Source organism: Anomaloglossus baeobatrachus, chromosome 5, assembly GCF_048569485.1.
Source record: "Anomaloglossus baeobatrachus isolate aAnoBae1 chromosome 5, aAnoBae1.hap1, whole genome shotgun sequence".
Classification (NCBI taxonomy): Eukaryota; Metazoa; Chordata; class Amphibia; order Anura; family Aromobatidae; genus Anomaloglossus; species Anomaloglossus baeobatrachus.
The window spans coordinates 464,249,372-464,269,043 of NC_134357.1; the positions used below are offsets into that span (position 1 = coordinate 464,249,372).

Genomic DNA, 19,672 nt, shown 5'->3' on the forward strand with positions numbered 1-19,672 from the left:
TGTGCCGCGATTTGATGCATTTTTGAAGCATTTTTTGCCACGTTTTTTCTGCGGGTTGGTCCCTGCAGTTTTTTACCATTATCTATGAAGTGACATGCACATTAATTCCGCAACGTAAATTCCGCGGGAAAATCCGCAGGTATAAAAATACGCAGTGTGTGCACAGCATTTTTTTATACCACTAGGTTTTGCTGGGGAATGACTGCAGAAATGTTAGACACATTTTCTACAGCAAATCCATGGCAAATCCGCGGTAAATCCGCAGCGTGCGCACATAGCCTTAGTTGTTTTTTATTTTAGTACCCGTAGACTTACATTGGTAAGTAAGGGGACAGCAGTTAGTTAGTCAGTAGTAAGGAGTAGAGAGGAGAGGTGCCTGAGAGCTGGATCATATAACAGTGACAGGAGCGGGGTCGCCAGGGCAGGTATACCCGCGTATTGCTGGGACCAGAGTACGCACGGGGCACAGAGCCCTAGGTCAGGCAACAGTTTCAGATGGCCTGGCAAATACCTGCACAGTGAGGGGACCTGCATGGACCTCACTGACCCACAAATCCGGGGGCATCAGCAGTAAAGCGAGGATCAGGGTTTGGACACATAGCTCCCTACAGGGTCCACACTGCACGCTGTACAGTCAAGGAGACTGCCACAGACAGAAAGGGACAGTTGGGCACCCAAACGCTCCACACTACGGGTTTCCCAACCACACTGAGAGTTCCGGAGACAGAGCAACCGAGTCATCAACTGGCACTGGAAGTAGAGGGACCTGAACCAGCGGGCGACCCAAAACAACAACATAAAGGTAACAATAGACAATAACATTTACAAGACCCCCCAGGGTAGGCCCAGTCCAATAACTACTACTCCCCCCTGTCCCTGGCCGCAACACACCGACCCAGAGACGAGGTGCCAATCACCCACGGATTGACACCCCACACTTTGGCAGAACCCCGTGCCTGCCACATCCCGGAACCGAGAGCCACCATACCAAGACAATGACTCCCGGTCCAGCCACCAATCACTTCCAAACCTCTGGACCAGACCTACCCCCCCGCTGCTGTGACAAATAGCATCCCAACTACCCAAAAAACATCCCCCACATAACAACACAAAGGGAGGGTGGGCGGGGATCGTTCGGCGTCCGGAAACAGAAGAGGAGGTAACTCTTCCCTCTCCCGGACTAACCCTTTCCCTACTCCACCTCTTCCTCCCAGGCTAAGACCATCCCCAAATGCCATATTAGGCATACCTCCAACTGTCCCTATTAACCCCATCACTCCCTACCTCCCCCTTTGTCATGTCGCCCCTCCCCCCAAGTGGGTCCGTGGCTTTTTAGTGTTTTCCATGGGTCCGTGCCCACAATCAGGGTTCTGGGCACAACAGATTTTCACTGTGTTTTCCTGCTGAGACCACTCGTGTCTCCGCAAGCATAAATTGACATGCTGCGGCTCGGAAAGCCGCTCTATATGTCAGGTTACTCTGTAGATGAAAGAAGCACAGTGGGCATGAGATTTCTATAAATTCCATCCACTGTGCTTATACTGTATAACAAAGCATTTTGAATGCAAAGAAAACACACTATCTCCAAAACGCTGCTATTCTTGATCGTGGGCACTTAACCTTAAGGCCGGACTCACACTTGCAAGATCATATACGGATAAGGCTGCACATCAAACTTAGATAATAGTATAATGCCTCAAGCATATGGACAAATATTGGAAAATACAATGAAAAATGCTACTTGCTAACTTGAACATGTGAATAATGAATTGCATACCTGCCATGAATATTAGGAAAAGGAGATATTTAGCAATCGCATTGATCAATGTAACTGAGCCCCAAAACCTCGTCAAGGTATATCTCTATATTGGGGTCCCTAGCTCTGTGACCCTAACTGTGTGTCATCTCATTGCAATTAAAAACTGCTGTGGGTGGAGAGGGGTAACCAAGGACTGTCTTATATAGGAGATGGAAAAAACACGGCCGAAAGGGGCGGAGCTGTGTTCAGATTCAGAAAAAAACTACATATAACTGAATAGGATAACTGAAGTGAGCACTAATATATATATTATGAGTGCAAGCCAAAAAATACATACCATATACGGATAAGGCTGCACATCAAACTTAGATAATAGTATAATGCCTCAAGCATATGGACAAATATTGGAAAATACAATGAAATTATTCACATGTTCAAGTTAGCAAGTAGCATTTTTCATTGTATTTTCCAATATTTGTCCATTTGTAGTTTTTTTTCTGAATGTGAACACAGCTCCCCCCCTTTCGGCCATGTTTTTTCCATCTCCTATATAAGACAGTCCTTGGTTACCCCTCTCCACCCACAGCAGTTTTTAATTGCAATGAGATGACACACAGTTAGGGTCACAGAGCTAGGGACCCCAATATAGAGATATACCTTGACGAGGTTTTGGGGCTCAGTTACATTGATCAATGCGATTGCTAAATATCTCCTTTTCCTAATATTCATGGCAGATATGCTATTCATTATTCACATGTTCAAGTTAGCAAGTAGCATTTTTCATTGTATTTTCCAATATTTGTCCATATGCTTGAGGCATTATCCTGTTATCTAAGTTTGATGTGCAGCCTTATCCGTATATGGTATGTATTTTTTGGCTTGCACTCATAATATATATATTAGTGCTCACTTCAGTTATCCTATTCAGTCACACTTGCAAGAGACTCACGAGAGTCTCGCATCACATCACCCGGCACGGCCGCACACTCTCCTGACAGGAGTGGGTCGGCTGCCTGTATTTCTATGCAGCTGAGAAGCTCTTGTCCAGACAGTGTGCGGCCGTGCCGGGTGATGCGATGTGAGACTTGCGAAAGTCTCTCGCAAGTGTGACTCCTGCCCAAGATTAAGATTTACTACTGAGGCAATAAGGGGCCACTGTTTGCTTTATGACAGAACATAGTGGTGCTGAGTGGCAAGGACAGGGCCTCCCACATGGCCATATCATCTGTGCTGGTGTGATGAAAGCTCAGTGCTCAGCTCAGCAATTCATGTCTCAACTTTGTATAGCAGGGTCACTCTGTGGGAGTCCATTTCTGCTTTCTAGAGTGTGGGAGGAAGCTGGAATACCCTTAGAAAACCTTTGGGGATTACAGCTCAATTTCCCATGCATAAAGTGCTGGTCATGCTTAAACATATGCCTGAAAGCTGCAAAGTATCAGTGCTTATAATAAATAATTACACACACAAGATCTATATAGCATTTCTAGAAGCTGCTAAAATTACAAGTGTTTACTGTTTTCATGTTAGACAATACCACATTGATGTTACCTTACTTCATGACTTAAAGGAATCGGTTAGCAGGTTTTTGCTATGTAAGCTGAAGACAGCATGCTGTAGAGGTTAAAACATAGAATTCAGGGATGCCTGTCTTTTCAAGGTCTGATCTGTTGTTTTCCTAGAATGTTTGTTTAAGCAGCAGAACTTATCATTGCTCGGACTACAATATCACAGACATGACAGTCCGGCACACACCCTCCTTTCATTGACACCTCACTGTCATTGTACAATCTCTATAGAGAGTTTGGTGTGTGCAGGGTAAGCTCTCTCAGCTCTGCTACATGGCTAAATCTAAAAAATTCTGATTGTGTCAGAACGGCTGCACCTCGTAATCTAAGTGATACATCATTGGATTCAGGATCTCTTTGCCTACATCATGCTCCTCTTAGATTAGGTAGCAAAAACCTGTTTCCCTTTAATAACAAATCATAAAATAGGAGACATGCAAAATACCCCTTTAGACTTTTATACATGCTCCATAATCCAAATCTGCCACTCCCATCTCCAAGACTTTTCTTGTGCTACACCAGTTCTTTGGAATGCATTACCCAAGACCATTGGGTTATTTCCCAGCATCTACAGTTTTGAGTTCTGATTCTGTTGCATGTGAGAATCAGATCACAGGTGAGAAGAAGGAGAGATTTCTCCATCTTCTCCATCGCCCGTCTCTGTGTATATCGCACTGCACTCAGATGTCATCAGTGCAGTCCAATGTTTCACATAAACCCATAGACTTGTATGGATTTTTACGATCAGATACAGGCTGTCAATTGCAGCATGTTGCAATTTATTTCTCATGCTCTGCCGTCATTAGTAGTAAGTTTGTATTACACTGGGTGCAGAATTATTAGACAAGTTGTATTTTAGTGGATCAACAACTATGTTCTCAATCAACCCAAAAGACTATATATCAAAGCTTAATATTTTTGGAAGTTCGAGTAGGTTTTTTTTTTTTTAGATTTGGCTATCTTAGGAGGATATCTGTTTGTGCAGGTAACTATTACTGTGCAAAATTATTAGGCAACTTAATAAAAATCAAATATATTCCCATCTCACTTGGTAAACCAATATAACTGCACAAAAGTTAGAAATAAACATTTCTGACATGCAAAAACAAAACCCAAAAAAATTAGTGACCAATATAGCCACCTTTCTTTATGATGACACTCAACAGCCTACCATCCATAGATTCTGTCAGTTGCTTGATCTGTTTAAGATTAACATTGCGTGCAGCAGCCACCACAGCCTCCCAGACACTGTTCCGAGAGGTGTACTGTTTTCCCTCCCTGTAGATCTCACATTTTAGGAGGGACCACAGGTTCTCTATGGAGTTCAGATCAGGTGAACAAGGGGGCTATGTCATTATTTTTTCATCTTTTAGACCTTTACTGGCCAGCCACGCTGTGGAGTAGTTGGATGCATGTGATGGAGCATTGTCCTGCATGAAAATGATGTATTCTTGAACGATACCGACTTCTACCTGTACCACTGCTTGAAGAAGTTGTCTTCCAGAAACTAGCAGCAGGTCTCGAAGTTGAGCGTCACTCCATCCTCAACCCGAAAAGGTCCCACAAGTTCATCTTTGATGATACCAGCCCATACCAGTACCCCACCTCCACCTTGCAGGCATCTGAGTCGGAGTGGAGCTCTCTGCCCTTTACTAATCAGCCTCTGGCCCATCCATCTGGCCCATCAAGAGTCACTCTCATTTCATCAGTCCATAAAACCTTTGAAAAATCATTATTAAGATATTTCTTGGCCCAGTCTTGACGTTTTTTCTTATGTTTCTTGTTCAAAGGTGGTCGTTTTCCAGCCTTCCTTAGCTTGGCCATATCCCTGAGTATGGCACACCTTGTGCTTTTTGATACTCCAGTAACGTTGCAGCTCTGAAATATATCCAAACTGGTGGCAAATGGCAACTTGGCAGCTTCACGCTTGATTTTCCTCAATTCATGGGCAGTTATTTTGCACCTTTTTTGTCCAACACGCTTCTTGCGACCTTGTTGGCTATTTGCCATGAAACTCTTGATTGTTCGGTGTTCACGCTTCAAAAGTTTGTCAATTTCAGGACTGCTGCATCCCTCTGCAAGACATCTCACAATTTCGAACTTTTCAGAGCCCGTCAAATCTCTCTTCTGACCCATTTTGCCAAGGGAAAGGAAGTTGCCTAATAAGTATGCACCCCTTATATGGGGTGTTGATGTCATTACACCACACCCCCCCTCATTACAGAGATGCACATTACTTTATTTACTTAATTGGTAGTTGGCTCTCAAGCCTATACAGCTTGAAGTAGGACAACATGTATAAAAATTATCATGTGATCAAAATACTAATTTGCCTAATACGTCTGCACACTGTGTAGGTTTTGCAGCACCGTTCTTACCTATGCACCATAACCATTGCAAAACTGCGAGATTATTAGTTATTATTATTATTTATTATTATAGCGCCATTAATTCCATGGCGCTTTACAAGTAAAAAAGGGTATACATAAAAACTAGTACAACAATCAGTAACAGTACAAAACAGACTGGTATAGGAGGAGATAGGACCCTGCCCGCGAGGGCTCACAGTCTACAGGGAATGGGTGAGGATACAGTAGGTGAGGACAGAGCTGGTTACGCAGTGGTATACTGGACTGAGGGTTACTGCAGGTTGTAGGCTTTTCGGAAGAGGTGGGCCTTCAGGTTCTTCTTTAAGCTTTTCACGGAAGGTAAGAGTCTGATATGCTGAGGTAGAGCATTCCAGAGTATGAGGGAGGCACGGGAGAAATCTTGTATATGATTATGGGAAGAGGAGATAAGAGAGGAGTAAACAAGAAGATCTTGTGAGGATCTGAGCTAGCATGCAGGTAAGCACCGGGAGACTGGGTCACAGATGTGTGGAGGAAACAGGTTGTGGATGGCTTTGTAGGTTATGGTTAATGTTTTGAACTGGAGTCTTCGGGCAATGGGAAGCCATTGAAGGGATTGGCAGAGTGGCGAGGCCAGGGAATAGTGAAGGGAGAGGTGGATTAAGCGGGCCGCAGAGTTTAGGATAGATTGGAGGGGTGCAAGAGTGTTGGAAGGGAGGCCTGGATATACTTTCAGATAATAGTATAATTCTTAGTGTAAAATAAAAAAAAAAGCTGCATTTACCTAAGAAGTAATTGGTTTTGTAATTTTATTGCCAAACAGTGCTCTGTTGTATGATCAGCCCAGGATTCCCCATGTAACAGCCAGCACATGATTTTATTCCTATACTACAAAATGCCTATTTTTTGTCATTCAGGATACATTTGTATATGAGTCTTACTGCTGTCCTGGACATTCCCTCCATGATCACCAGGACCCGGTACTTACACACTGGCTAAGCCTGTGCACACATGGCAGTGTAAATAATGTCCCTGTGACATTGGAGAGGATATTCTTTGTGAATGCTAAATGCAGACAGAAACTCACAGTGCCGGTCTGCCCCCAATGTGGAGGAAAAAGGTAGATCTGTAATGTGATCCTGGCATGTAGCCGGCCTTATACATTGGATTATTGTAAGCCAAACCTGACATATTCATCAGACCCGACCTACTATCTAATGTATATGGTGGTAGCCCAAGTTTACCCTGACATATGTTTCTGAGGGACTGAAACTGTCGAATTCTCCACATTGGATGCTTTGTTGTTATGGATGGTAAGCCATTGCCAAAGGTATGCGGAGTGGTCAGAGAACGAGTATTCAGCAGACAGATATCTTAGGTCTATAGGCAATAGCGATGGGAGAGTTAATTCAAGTGGAAATTAATTTTATTCAAATCTTAGAAAAAATTAGCATGTTGAAAAGTACTGATGTTTTGTAATTCACTCAGCACTCATCTTTTTCCGACTGCCCTAGTTGGCCTAGAGTGAACAATGGGCCGCAGACATGATGGCAGTGCAGAGGATTGAGCAGTGGGTATGGGAATGTTTTAACTTTTTTCTTTAAACTTTTACCAGCCGCTTACCTGTTCAGTCACTTCCGTTGATCCCTGCTCGCTGTCCAGTCCGATGTTTACTCTAGGCTGGGACTTCTAACTGGAAACCTACACTGGAGATTACTGTACATATACAGGGCCTACTCACCACCAGAAGCCTCAGTCTGCCTAGAGCAAGGATGTCAAACTCACAGAGGGCCAAAGTTAAAGACTTGGACCAAGTCATAGGCCAATCTATTTGTGGGCCTCACATAATCTAATAAGAGTAATGGGCCCTACATAGTTCTCCATATAGAATAATCGGCTCCACATAGTCCTCTATACACAATAATGAGCCCACATAGCCCTTGATACAGAATAATGGGCCCAGATAGCCCTCCATATAGAATGGGCCCTGCATAGCACTCCATACAAAATAATGTGGCTCACATAGCCCTCCAAAACAGAATAATAGGACCCACATAGCCCTCTGTACAAAATAATGTACCCCACATTATACAGAAAAATGTGCCTCACATAGTCCACCATTCAGAATAATGGGCGCCATATAGCCCTCTATACAGAATAATGTGCCCCACATAGCCACCCATACAGATTAATGGACTCTACATATCTCTCCATACAGAATAATGGGCGCTACATAGCCCTCCATATACAATAATGGGCGCCACATAGACCTCCATACACATTAATGGGGCCGTATAGCCCTCTATACAGAATAATGTGCCCCACATAGTCCTCCATACAAAATAATGGGCCCCATATAGCTCTCCATACAGAATAATGGGCCCCACATAGCCACCCATACAGAATAATGGACTCTACATATCTCTCCATACAGAATAATGGGCCCCACATAGCCCTCCATACACAATAATGGGCACCACATAGTCCTCCATACAGAATAATGGGCCCCACATAGCCCTCCATACAGAATAATGGGCCCCACACAGCCCTCCATACAGAATAATGGGCCCCACATAGTCCTCCATACAGAATAATGGGCCCCACATAGTCTTCCATACAGAATAATGGGCCCCACATAGCCCTCCATACAGAATAATGGGCCCCACATAGCCCTCCATACAGAATAATGGGTGCCACATAGCCGTCTATACAGAATAATGGGCCCCACATAGTACTCCATACAGAATAATGGGCACCACATAGACCTCCATACAGAATAATGGGCCCCACATAGCCCTCCATACTGAATAATGTGCCCCACATAGTCCTCCATACAAAATAATGGGCCCCATATAGCTCTCCATACAGAATAATGGGCCCCACATAGCCACCCATACAGTATAATGGACTCTACATATCTCTCCATACAGAATAATGGGCCCCACATAGCTCTCCATACACAATAATGGGCACCACATAGTCCTCCATACAGAATAATGGGCCCCACATAGCCCTCCATACAGAATAATGGGCCCCACACAGCCCTCCATACAGAATAATGGGCCCCACATAGTCCTCCATACAGAATAATGGGCCCCACATAGTCTTCCATACAGAATAATGGGCCCCACATAGCCCTCCATACAGAATAATGGGCCCCACATAGCCCTCCATACAGAATAATGGGTGCCACATAGCCGTCTATACAGAATAATGGGCCCCACATAGTACTCCATACAGAATAATGGGCACCACATAGTCCTCCATACAGAATAATGGGCCCCACATAGCCCTCCATACAGAATAATGGGCCCCACATAGTCCTCCATACAGAATAATGGGCCCCACATAGTCATCCATACAGAATAATGGGCCCCGCATAGTCCTCCATACAGAATAATGGGCTCCACATAGTCCTCCATACAGAATAATGGGCCCCACATAGCCCTCCATACAGAATAATGGGCCCACATACTCCTCCATACAGAATAATGGGCCCCACATAACCCTCCATACAGAATAATGTGCCCCACATAGTCCTCCATACAGAATAATGGGCCCCACATAGTCCTCCATACAGAATAATGGGCCCACATAGCCCTCCATACAGAATAATGGGCCCCACATAGTCCTCCATATAGTGTTATGGGCCCCACATAGCCCTCCATACAGAATAATGGGCCCCACATAGCCCTCCATACAGAATAATGGACCCCACATAGTCCTCCATACAGAATAATGGGCCCCACATAACCCTCCATACAGAATAATGGGCCCCACATAGTCCTCCATACAGAATAATGGGCCCCACATAGCCCTCCATACAGAATAATGGGCCCCACATAGTCCTCCATATAGTGTTATGGGCCCCATATAGCCCTCCATACAGAATAATGGGCCCCACATAGCCCTCCATACAGAATAATGGGCCCCACATAGTCCTCCATATAGTGTTATGGGCCCCACATAGCCCTCCATACAGAATAATGGGTGTCTGGCAAAGTGGGCTAAATAGAATCAGTCTGAGGGCCAGAATTGGCCCGCGGGACAGAGTTTGACATATGTGGCTTAGAATGAACACCGGTCAATAGGACCAGACAGCCGGCAGGGAGCAGGGAGCAGCCGGAGTGGCCGAAGAGGTGAATGTTGAAATGAGTATATGTATTTTATTAATTTGTTTCCATCTCACGACTTATCTCCAGAGCATAATAAGGAACATTAACTTAGCGGAGAATAGCTTCTCTACAAATCGAATTTTCCTGTAAGATCCGGGGGAACAGGAGAATTTAGCTTCTGCCTGATCCACTCAATTTTAATAGACAACTTTATTCTGCATTGTCGGGGTCACAATCCATTATTCACTGGAGAGCCTGCATCGCTTCTCTTTACCGTATCTTTCATTAAATCTCATTTGCTTACAGTTCCTCTTTGATAAACACTGCACATCGCAAGAGTAAGGACAGCGCAGTGTATTTGTTTAATCCAGATGACTATTGTAAGATATTTACATGAGTTTTTGGAATAGTTAAAGTTTATGTTGTTCAGATGCTGTATATTATTAATCTATTAAATAAAAATGAAGATGACAGATATCCTTTAACGTCTCTTAAAGAGGACCTGTCACCTTGTTAAAAGTAGATAGTTTTTGCTTCTGTTTTATTTCCTTTGCTCCCTTGGATATTCCGTTTTTTTTCTGATTTTTTGTTTTGTATTTTTAAATCTACCATATGGCTCCAGAGATATGGACCTTTTCATTTAGTGCTAATTCTTATGGTCTTTACCACGAGGGTATAGCTCACAGGGTTCTCTGGGGTGTCTTTTGGTTGCCCTACGGTATTACCTATATACTGTATAGCTATATTACGTTATTTCTTATGTAAGATTTATAAACCCCCAAAAAAGCACCAATAGTGTACCAAGTGACAAGACGGCACATGTTTTCCTAAAATCACCAGTTTTGCAAAGTGTTATTTGGCTGCACATCTCAAGAATGAAATGTCATGGCTAAGCATTTTTCAATTGTTCAACATCTTTATCAATGATTTAGATGAAGGAATTAAGGGTAAACTGATTAAATTTGCTGATGACACAAAGCTAGGAGGAATAGCTAATTCTAGAGAAGAGAGAGAGAGGATTCAACAAGATCTAAACAAGCTGGAACAGTGGGCAGCAACTAATAGAATGGTTTTTAACAGGGAGAAATGCAAAGTCATTCATCTTGGCAAGAATAATGAAAAGAGCATATACAGCATGGGAGGAATAGAGCTATCCAAAAGCATGTGTGAAAAAGACTTAGGTATACTAATAGATCACAGACTGAACATGAGTCAACAGTGTGACGCAGCAGCAAAAAAGGCAAACACCATTCTAGGCTGTATTAACAGAAGCATACAGTCTACATCACGTAAAGTCATTATCCCTCTTTACTCCTCTTTGGTCAGACCTCATCTGGAATATTGTGTCCAGTTCTGGGCACCACATTTTAAAAAAGACATCAACAAACTGGAGCAAGTTCAGAGAAGATGACCAGAATGGTGACTGGTCTGCAAACCATGTCCTATGAGGAACGGTTACAGGATTTAGGATTGTTTAGCTTGCAAAAGAGAAGACTGAGAGGAGACTTAATAGCTGTCTACAAATATCTTAAAGGCTGTCACACTGTAGAGGGATCAGTTATATTCTCATTTTCACAAGGAAAGACTAGAAGCAATGGAATGAAACTGATGGGGAGGATACACAGATTAGATATTAGAAAAACTTTTTGACAGTGAGAGTGATCAATGAGTGGAACAGGCTGCCACGAGAGGTGGGGAGTTCTCCTTCAATGGAAGTCTTTAAAAAGAGGTTGGACGGACATCTGTCTGGGGTGATTTAGTGAATCCTGCTTTGAGCAGGGGGTTGGACTAGATGACCCAGGAGGTCCATTCCAACTCTAAAATATTCTATTCTATTTTCCATCGCAAAACCATGGTCATTTGTGGTAATTTGGGTGAAGTTTTGCTGTGCAGAAAGTGGTTGTACATTGCAAAATGCTATTTAGCTGGTGAAAACATGTTCTAACTTGTATGGTTTACATTTCAGCTTAAAGGGACCCGGTCACCAGATTTTTCCCTTACGAGCCCAGGGCGCACTGTATAATATAAAAAACACCTTTATAATACTTACCTAGGAGGCGGTCTGGTCGATGGGTGTAGCTGGTCTCTTCCCGGTCACTTTCTCTCTTCTTGCGATCTCCGTCCTTCCCAGCACTGTGAGCATGACGTGTCCTACATCATCCACACAGAGGCCTCCATTTCGCTTCTGAACATGTACACTTCTCTGTGCCCTGCTGACATTAGAGCAAAGTACCTTAATGGGCAGGCACAAGACGAGGTCAAAGACAGCCTGCACATGCGCACTACAGCACTTTGCTCTGGCTTCAGCAGTGCAGATCAAACTGCGCATGCGCAGGAGAGCAATGGAGGCCTCTCTATGAATGACGCAATATACGATTGCAATTGCACAAGATGGAGGAGGCAGCGGACCGAGAGTAGTGACACCCCCTAGGTGAGTATTATAAAAGCATTTTTTTATGTTCTATAGAGCGGCCTTGGCTCTTATCTATAGTATTCTAGAATGCTGTATATACGAGGTCAGTGGTGGTGGCCGCAGCTTATAAGGGAAAAACCTGGTGGTGTGGTCCCTTTAATTGAGTCTAAAGCGGGCTTTACACGCTACGATATATCATACGATATGTCGTCGGGGTCACGTCGTTAGTGACGCACAACTGGCCTCGTTTGACATATCGTAGCGTGTAACAGCTACGAGCGAGTGTGAACGAGCAAAAATACTCACCTTATCGTTGCTCGTTGACACGTCGCTCATTTTCAAATTATCGAACGTCCTTCTCTGCTTCGGTTGTTCATCGTTCCCGAGGCAGCACACGTCGCTCCATGTGACACCCCGGGAACGATGAACTGCAGCTTACCTGCGTCCCGCTGGCTATGCGGAAGGAAGGAGGTGGGCGGGATGTTTACGTCCCGCTCATCTCTGCCCCTCCACTTCTATTGGCCGGCCGCTGTGTGACGTCGCTGTGACGCTGAACGTCCCTCCCCCTTCAGGAAGTGGATGTTCGCCACCCACAGTGAGGTCGTTTGGAAGGTAAGTACGTGTGATGGGGGGTTACAGGATTGTGCGACACGGGCAACAAATTGCACGTGTCGCACAAACGATGGGGGCGGGTGCGATCGCAAATGCAATCGCACGATTAATTGTAACATGTAAAGCAGGCTTTAGGGGTACTTTACACGTTGCGACATCGCTAGCATCGGCTAGCGATGTCCAGCGCGATAGTACCCGCCCCCGTCGCACATGCGATATCTTGTGATTGCTGCCGTAGTGAACATTATCGCTACGGCAGCATCACACGCACATATCTGGTCAGCGATGTCGCGGTGACCACCGAACAATCCCTCCTTCAAGGGGGAGGTGCGTTCGGCGTCACCGTGACATCACCACAACATCACTAAGTGGCCAGCCAATAGAAGCGGAGGGGCGGAGATGAGCGGGACGTAACATCCCTCCCACCTTCTTCCTTCCGCATTGACGGTGGACGCAGGTGAGGAGATGTTTGTCGTTCCAGCGGCTTCACACACAGCGATGTGTGACGCCGCTGGAGCGACAAACAACATCGTATCTGCAACTGGAGCGACATTACGAAAATGAACGACGTGACACAGATCAACCATTTTTGACTGTTTTGCGCTCGTTCATCGACGCTCCTAAGATTTACACATTGCGATGTCGCTACCGGCGCCGGCTGTGCGTCACAACAACCGTGACCCCGACGATATTTCGATAGCAATGTCGCAACGTGTAAAGTACCCCTAAGTTCTTATATCTGCCCATAATGTGATCTTTATACACAGAGACAACCGTGGCATAAATTTTGATTAAAACATAATCTTTATTATAACATATTCAAATTAATACAGCAATTGAGTCCTAAAAAGGGTTAACTGGACTGCTGGGGTGGGTCAGATAACAGTAATGGTGGATAATTACAATTTGATCACACTTACAGACTAGAAATATAATGCAGTGGTTTGTGCATAGGCACATGTCATACTTTCCTATAAATGCTATTCAGTGATCATGTGTCCCACTAATAGTTATTGGTTGCGGTCACTATTTCAATGTCATACATCTATGGTCATTGTGATGTAACTAGAGTTTCGCCCATGCAGCAAGGGATACCCAGTGAACAATCGGCATTGCCATATCTTATAATTATCCCCACCCGCCGCGACACTACCAGTACATCAGAACAGATCCATGCAACAGTTTATCCCGTATTGATTATACTGTTAAATATCGGGTTTAGTAGTGGCAGCCCATAAGCCGTCTGCACCATGTACCTTATGCACAGTTCCAAATTCCAAAGTAGCTATCAAGGATACAGCACACTAGTTTATACATAAATTAAGTTCATAGTCTCCCATTGATGCTACTCCAGAGTGATGTACTCAGTCTCACAATGACCAGTTATAGTCATGATGTCAGGCATCAGGGCCAAATAATGGTTACTAGGTAACCTAAGCTTCGCCCCTGTGGCTAGGCAAGAAAACAGTCAAAACAACATGACCACGATCTATTTTCTTATCCACAATTGTAGTAAATAAAGCATTACTGACCAGTTCACAGCAAGCACCAGGCAACACCAGTCCCTTAATGTGATCTGTAAGGTTGTTGAATTTTCGTCATATGCACAAGCGTACTGCACTACTTTTCTTTAATTGATATTTGATCTTTAAATTCGGTCCGGCATATTTATTGTCCGAATTGTTCATATGGACGATCAGACCATTCTGGCCAATCAAAAACGTGGTCACCAGCTCTAGTGCTCGTTCAGATGAGTGTATTACTCCAATGTATGCTGTCCGAGAAACATCAGATGGCACATTGACCAAAGTCATTCCATTAGGCTCTTCAGATGACACTTTTTTCACACGGACCGAGTGTCCTTTTGGAAAAAGTCACAGTATGTACTAGTTTCTTCAGTATTTTGGACAAGTCTTGCCCTTTTATATCTATGGATTATCAAAAAAAATCTTTTATGATTGTAACTGATACATTTCCATTATTAACCTAGGACCGTATTTGGTCATTTACATATTTTGAATGTAGATGTATGAAGACGGATGACAATATGGATGAAAACTGGATGAAAATCATCTCAGTTTTCTGGATGAAGTTCTTGTCTGACCCCAACCTTATGTGTTGTTCTATTTCTAGTTGTCTTTATTCTAACATTTTATTCATTTCTATTTGTACAGCTACATGGCTACATGGAAAACAAGCCACTGGGCCTTCAGACCTTCATTGGTACCGCAGACGAACGAATCCTGAAGCCACATGCTTTCTACCAGGTCCATCGTATTACGGGAAAAACTGTTACTACCACCAGCTATGAAAAAATTGTTGGAAACACCAAAGTCCTGGAGATACCGCTGGAGCCAAAGAACAACATGAGAGCAACGTAAGCCTGTAGTATGAGATATGCTTTCCTAATATTGCAAATATACATACTGTGTACCATATAACATTTTTTGCAAGCTAAGAATTTTGGTGGAAATCCCGCTGTAGTGTTTCTGAGAAGTTGATGGTTATTCCTGACGAAGTAGAGCGAGAGATAGAAGATGACGGTTAGTTGTAATAAGGTTCTATTAACGTAGGGGAGAGGGTGGAGTTCTGACTCTAGCTCCTCCCACTGCTCTGGCGGCTCCCTTTGCTGATAGCTCCTCCCATTGACTATAGCTCCTCCTTCTCCATCTAGCTCCACCCTCCTCCCATCTACATAGAACAGACGAGGACACTGCGAACCTCCTATCTGTGACATCTCCGTTACCTCTTCTTGTTAGTAAGCCCCATGACATCATGATTATATCATACCACAAACATAATGACTTTCATGTTCTAATAATCACAAGAGGCGCCATAGCTATAAGAAGTTTGCAGTGTACTGCTCACAGCCACGGACTACCAACACAGCCTCTGTACCACAGTCCTGCCTGTCCTTTTTTGCTTAAAGGCAATCTGTCAGCAGGGATTGTTATTCAATTTGAGAACAGCATTATGTAGGGGCAAAGACCCTGATTCCAGCAATGCATTACTTACTGGGCTGCTTGCTGCAGTTTCAATAAAATCATTGTTTTATAAACAGGAGATTATCAGTAGAGGACTAGTTGTAGTCGTCCCACACTGTGAGATTCCCAATACTGATTGGCAGCTTTCTGCCTATGCTAAGTGTACCCAGAAATCTGACAATCAGTGGTAGTGGGCGGGAACATACAGAGATCAGCATTCAAAGAACCAATAGCAGCAGAGAAAACTGCGATATATTAAATCTACAGCAAGCATCTGTGTCGCCCAGGGAATGGGGTACTCGGTCCCGGGTGGTTTACTACTGGGGAATGTCACTTTAGTTGCCGTTGCCTGATCCCATGCCATGGGTGCTTTTGAATGGGGAGTATTTACAGGGGTGTGACGCCACCTGCAGGTTGCGGTTAATATGGGGAAACCGCCGCTGCTGAATTGTTTACTCTTAGGGCTGATGGTAAAGGCAGCTGTGGTGGTACGCCCTCCGCAGGTAGGGCTGAGCCCGGGGAGATGTGTGACAGAGTCTTTCGCCGTTAATAAGGGAGGCCACACCATGGGTTGTAGTTAACAGTCTCTACTCACTCCGGACCCTCGGACAGCTGGTTCAGGTTCCTGTAGTTCCAGTGCCAGTTGATGACTCGGTTGCTCTGTCCTCGGCATCCTTAGTGTGGTTGGTTCTCCGTAGCATGGAGCAGTTTGGGGCCCAACTGTCCCTTTTTGTGGCAGTCTCCTTGTCCGTACGGCGGGCAGTGTGGACCCTGTAGGGTTGGTCTGTGTCCCGAACCCTGATCCTTGCTTTACTGCTGACGCCCCCGGATTTGTGGGTCAGTGAGGTCCGTGGAGGTCCCCTCACTGTGCAGGTATTTGCCAGGCCGCGTGAAGCTGACACCTGACCTAGGGCCCTGTGCCCCGTCGGTGCTCTGGTCGCAGCAGTACTCGAGTGTACCTACCCTGGCGAACACTCTCCTGTGCCCCCGGGCCACCGTTATACGACCCAGCTCTAGGAACGTCTTTACACTTCCACTCACTACTGACTTCTGCTGACTAACTGCTGTCCCATTCCACCAGGCTGTCTAGTACGATTGTTCTGGCTCCGCCCTCTAGGTGGCCATCCGCTTGTGTCCGTCTAGCCAATTACCCCTGGTGTGGAGTGGAAACTGGGATTTTGGTGTGTGTGGGTGTTGCTGGCACTGGGGTCCTAGGCCCTGGGGGTAGTCTCTGCATCTTGGTGAGGATGCAGTACCTAGTAGTGCCCTGAGTGGCTGAGGGGCACTACACATCCCAGTAAGTGATACATAGCTGGAATCTGGGTCTCTGCCCCTACATCATGCAGCTCTTAGATTACATAGCAAAAACAAACCTGGTGACAAATTCCCTTTAACTCTAGTAAAGAAAGAAATTGGATATGCCAGAACAACTTATTTTTTTGTGCTGATACCAAATTATAGAGTATGTCAGTATATAGTGATGGGCAAACATATTAGTAAACAATTATTAGAACTAAGGCCCCGTCACACACACAGATAAATCTTTGGCAGATCTGTGGTTACAGTGAAATCATGGACATATCGTTCCATTTGTACACAGCCACAAACCTGGCACTGATTGTCCACAATTTCACTGTAACCACAGATCTGCCACAGATCTGCCACAGATCTTCCACAGATCTGCCACAGATCTGCCACAGATCTGCCACAGATTTATCTCTGTGTGTGACAGGGCCTCTAGAGTAAACCCACTGAAGATGATTACCCATAGATAAACTTCATTTTTTATCCCCTTTTTTGTTCTTTTACTTCCCGAATTCTCAGGTATTTTGCGATGATTGGGAAATCATAATAATGTGTGAGGCGTGTGATTTAATTGATTCATTTATGAGTTTCATTGATTTGTTGCTAAAAAAATCCACATTACTGTCATGAGTACAAATCATTATCTGGATTAGTCATATTATTGGCGTATCCATGATAGATAAATAGAAAAGTGCTGTAAACCACAGTGACCAATTAGCCATTACATACTCTAGAAAATTAACTATTTCATTTCGCTGCTTTGATATCTGAAATTCTACTAGACACGTTCAGGCTTTATTCTGCTGGCATAATAATGTGATCCGTCACATGTTCTCCGTTTATAGAATTGATTGTGCCGGGATATTGAAGCTTAAAAATGCTGATATCGAACTGAGAAAAGGTGAGACGGACATTGGGAGGAAGAACACTCGAGTGCGACTCGTCTTCCGAGTGCACATTCCTGAGGCCAGTGGCAGGATCGTCTCTCTGCAGGTGGCATCCAACCCCATAGAGTGCTGTAAGTACCATAATATTGGAAATGCCTTTGTGTTACAATCCTTATTTTAGCCATGTAATGATCCCCGTACACCTTCATTTTCAACTTTCACCTTCAAATAACAATTTATCAGATCTGAAAATTAGACCTTGAGAAAAAGTTGCTAATAGTGATGAGCAATTGGTACTTGCACCGAGCAGCTAGTGCCCTGATAGGTGCAACTCAAGTACCTGAGTAAAATGGAAGTCAATGGCAAATCTTCTGGAAAAATGCTTGAGTTTCCTATTTACTTCCATTATACTTAGGTACTCGAGTTGCGCCCATCCGAATAATCCAACTGCTAATTACTATTACCGAGTACCGAGCATGGTAGTGCTCGCTCATCACTAGTTACAAGTACCGTGCACCAGAGCATGGTAGTGTTCGCTCATCACTAGTTACAAGTACTGAGCACCTGAGCATGGTAGTGCCCGCTCATCACTAGTTACGAGTATCGATCATGGTAGTGCTTGCTCATCACTACTTATGAGTATTGAGCACCCGAGCATGGTAGTGCTCGCTCATCACTAGTTATGAGCACCAAGCATAGTAGTGCTTGCTCATCACTACTTACGAGTATCAAGCACCCGAGCATGGTAGTGCTCGCTCATCACTACTTACGGGTATCAAGCACCCGAGCATGGTAGTGCCTGCTCACCACTAGTTTCGAGTACCGAGCACCCGAGTATGGTAGTTCTCGCTCTTCACTAGTTATGAGTACCGAGCACCTGAACATGGTAGTGCTCACTCATCACTGGCTACGAGTACCGAGTATGGTAGTGCTCACTCATCACTGGCTACGAGTACCGAGCATGGTAGTGCTCACTCATCACTGGCTACGAGTACCGAGCTCCGAGCATGATAGAGTCCACTCATCACCAGTTATGAGTGCCAAGCACCGAGCACCAGTTGTAACATAGACATTGTAGCTGATCAAATACTAAATTGTTAGGTGGCATTAATGCTCATGACCACAATAAACCAGAGGTGATAAAATATTTTATGCATTTTTTATACTCTATTTGACTCATTTAGCTTACTGTCCTGTGCAGCTTGTGACAGGTAATGACCAGGTTTATTCAGCCGATCTGTCACAATGCCAGCCCAGACTTTTGCGGTTGGTATTGAATCATGTAATCATTTTCACAACTTATCTGATAACCGACGAGTGACTACCTGAGTCTTCTCCTAACGGATCGGTTTTAAATTTAGGCAACGTGCATCTTCTTTTTTACATTATTGATCATATATAGTAAGTCATCGCTCATTTTTGACTGCAGTGTTCTGTTAAGAAGTAAAGTTGGATTTTTTTTCCTTTTAAGGCTAAATTCACATGAGCATTGTAGAATCGCATGATTTTCATCCAGAAAAAAACAAATAATTTTTCATCTGTATTGTCATCCACATGCCATCCTTTTTTAATATGAGCAGTTATTAAAATCAACAACACTAAATAGTTTCTTATGTTAAAGAACCGAAATGTATCCGTAAAAATTAGAAGCCATGCATTTGACCTTCAGGGGATTACATTGTTT

At 44.2% G+C, this 19,672-nt stretch overlaps 1 protein-coding gene across 4 annotated transcripts in view; it reads left to right on the forward strand.

Moving 5' to 3' along the window:
* The window catches only part of NFATC2 (nuclear factor of activated T cells 2), a 207,475-nt gene that overhangs the window by 89,945 nt on the left and 97,858 nt on the right, over positions 1–19,672 (forward strand). For all 4 annotated transcript variants that reach the window (XM_075350594.1, XM_075350593.1, XM_075350595.1 and 1 more), the window contains exons 4-5: positions 14,987–15,189; positions 17,947–18,119. In XM_075350594.1, the coding sequence (XP_075206709.1) occupies positions 14,987–15,189; positions 17,947–18,119 (376 nt within the window). The remainder of the gene's footprint in view (positions 1–14,986; positions 15,190–17,946; positions 18,120–19,672) is intronic.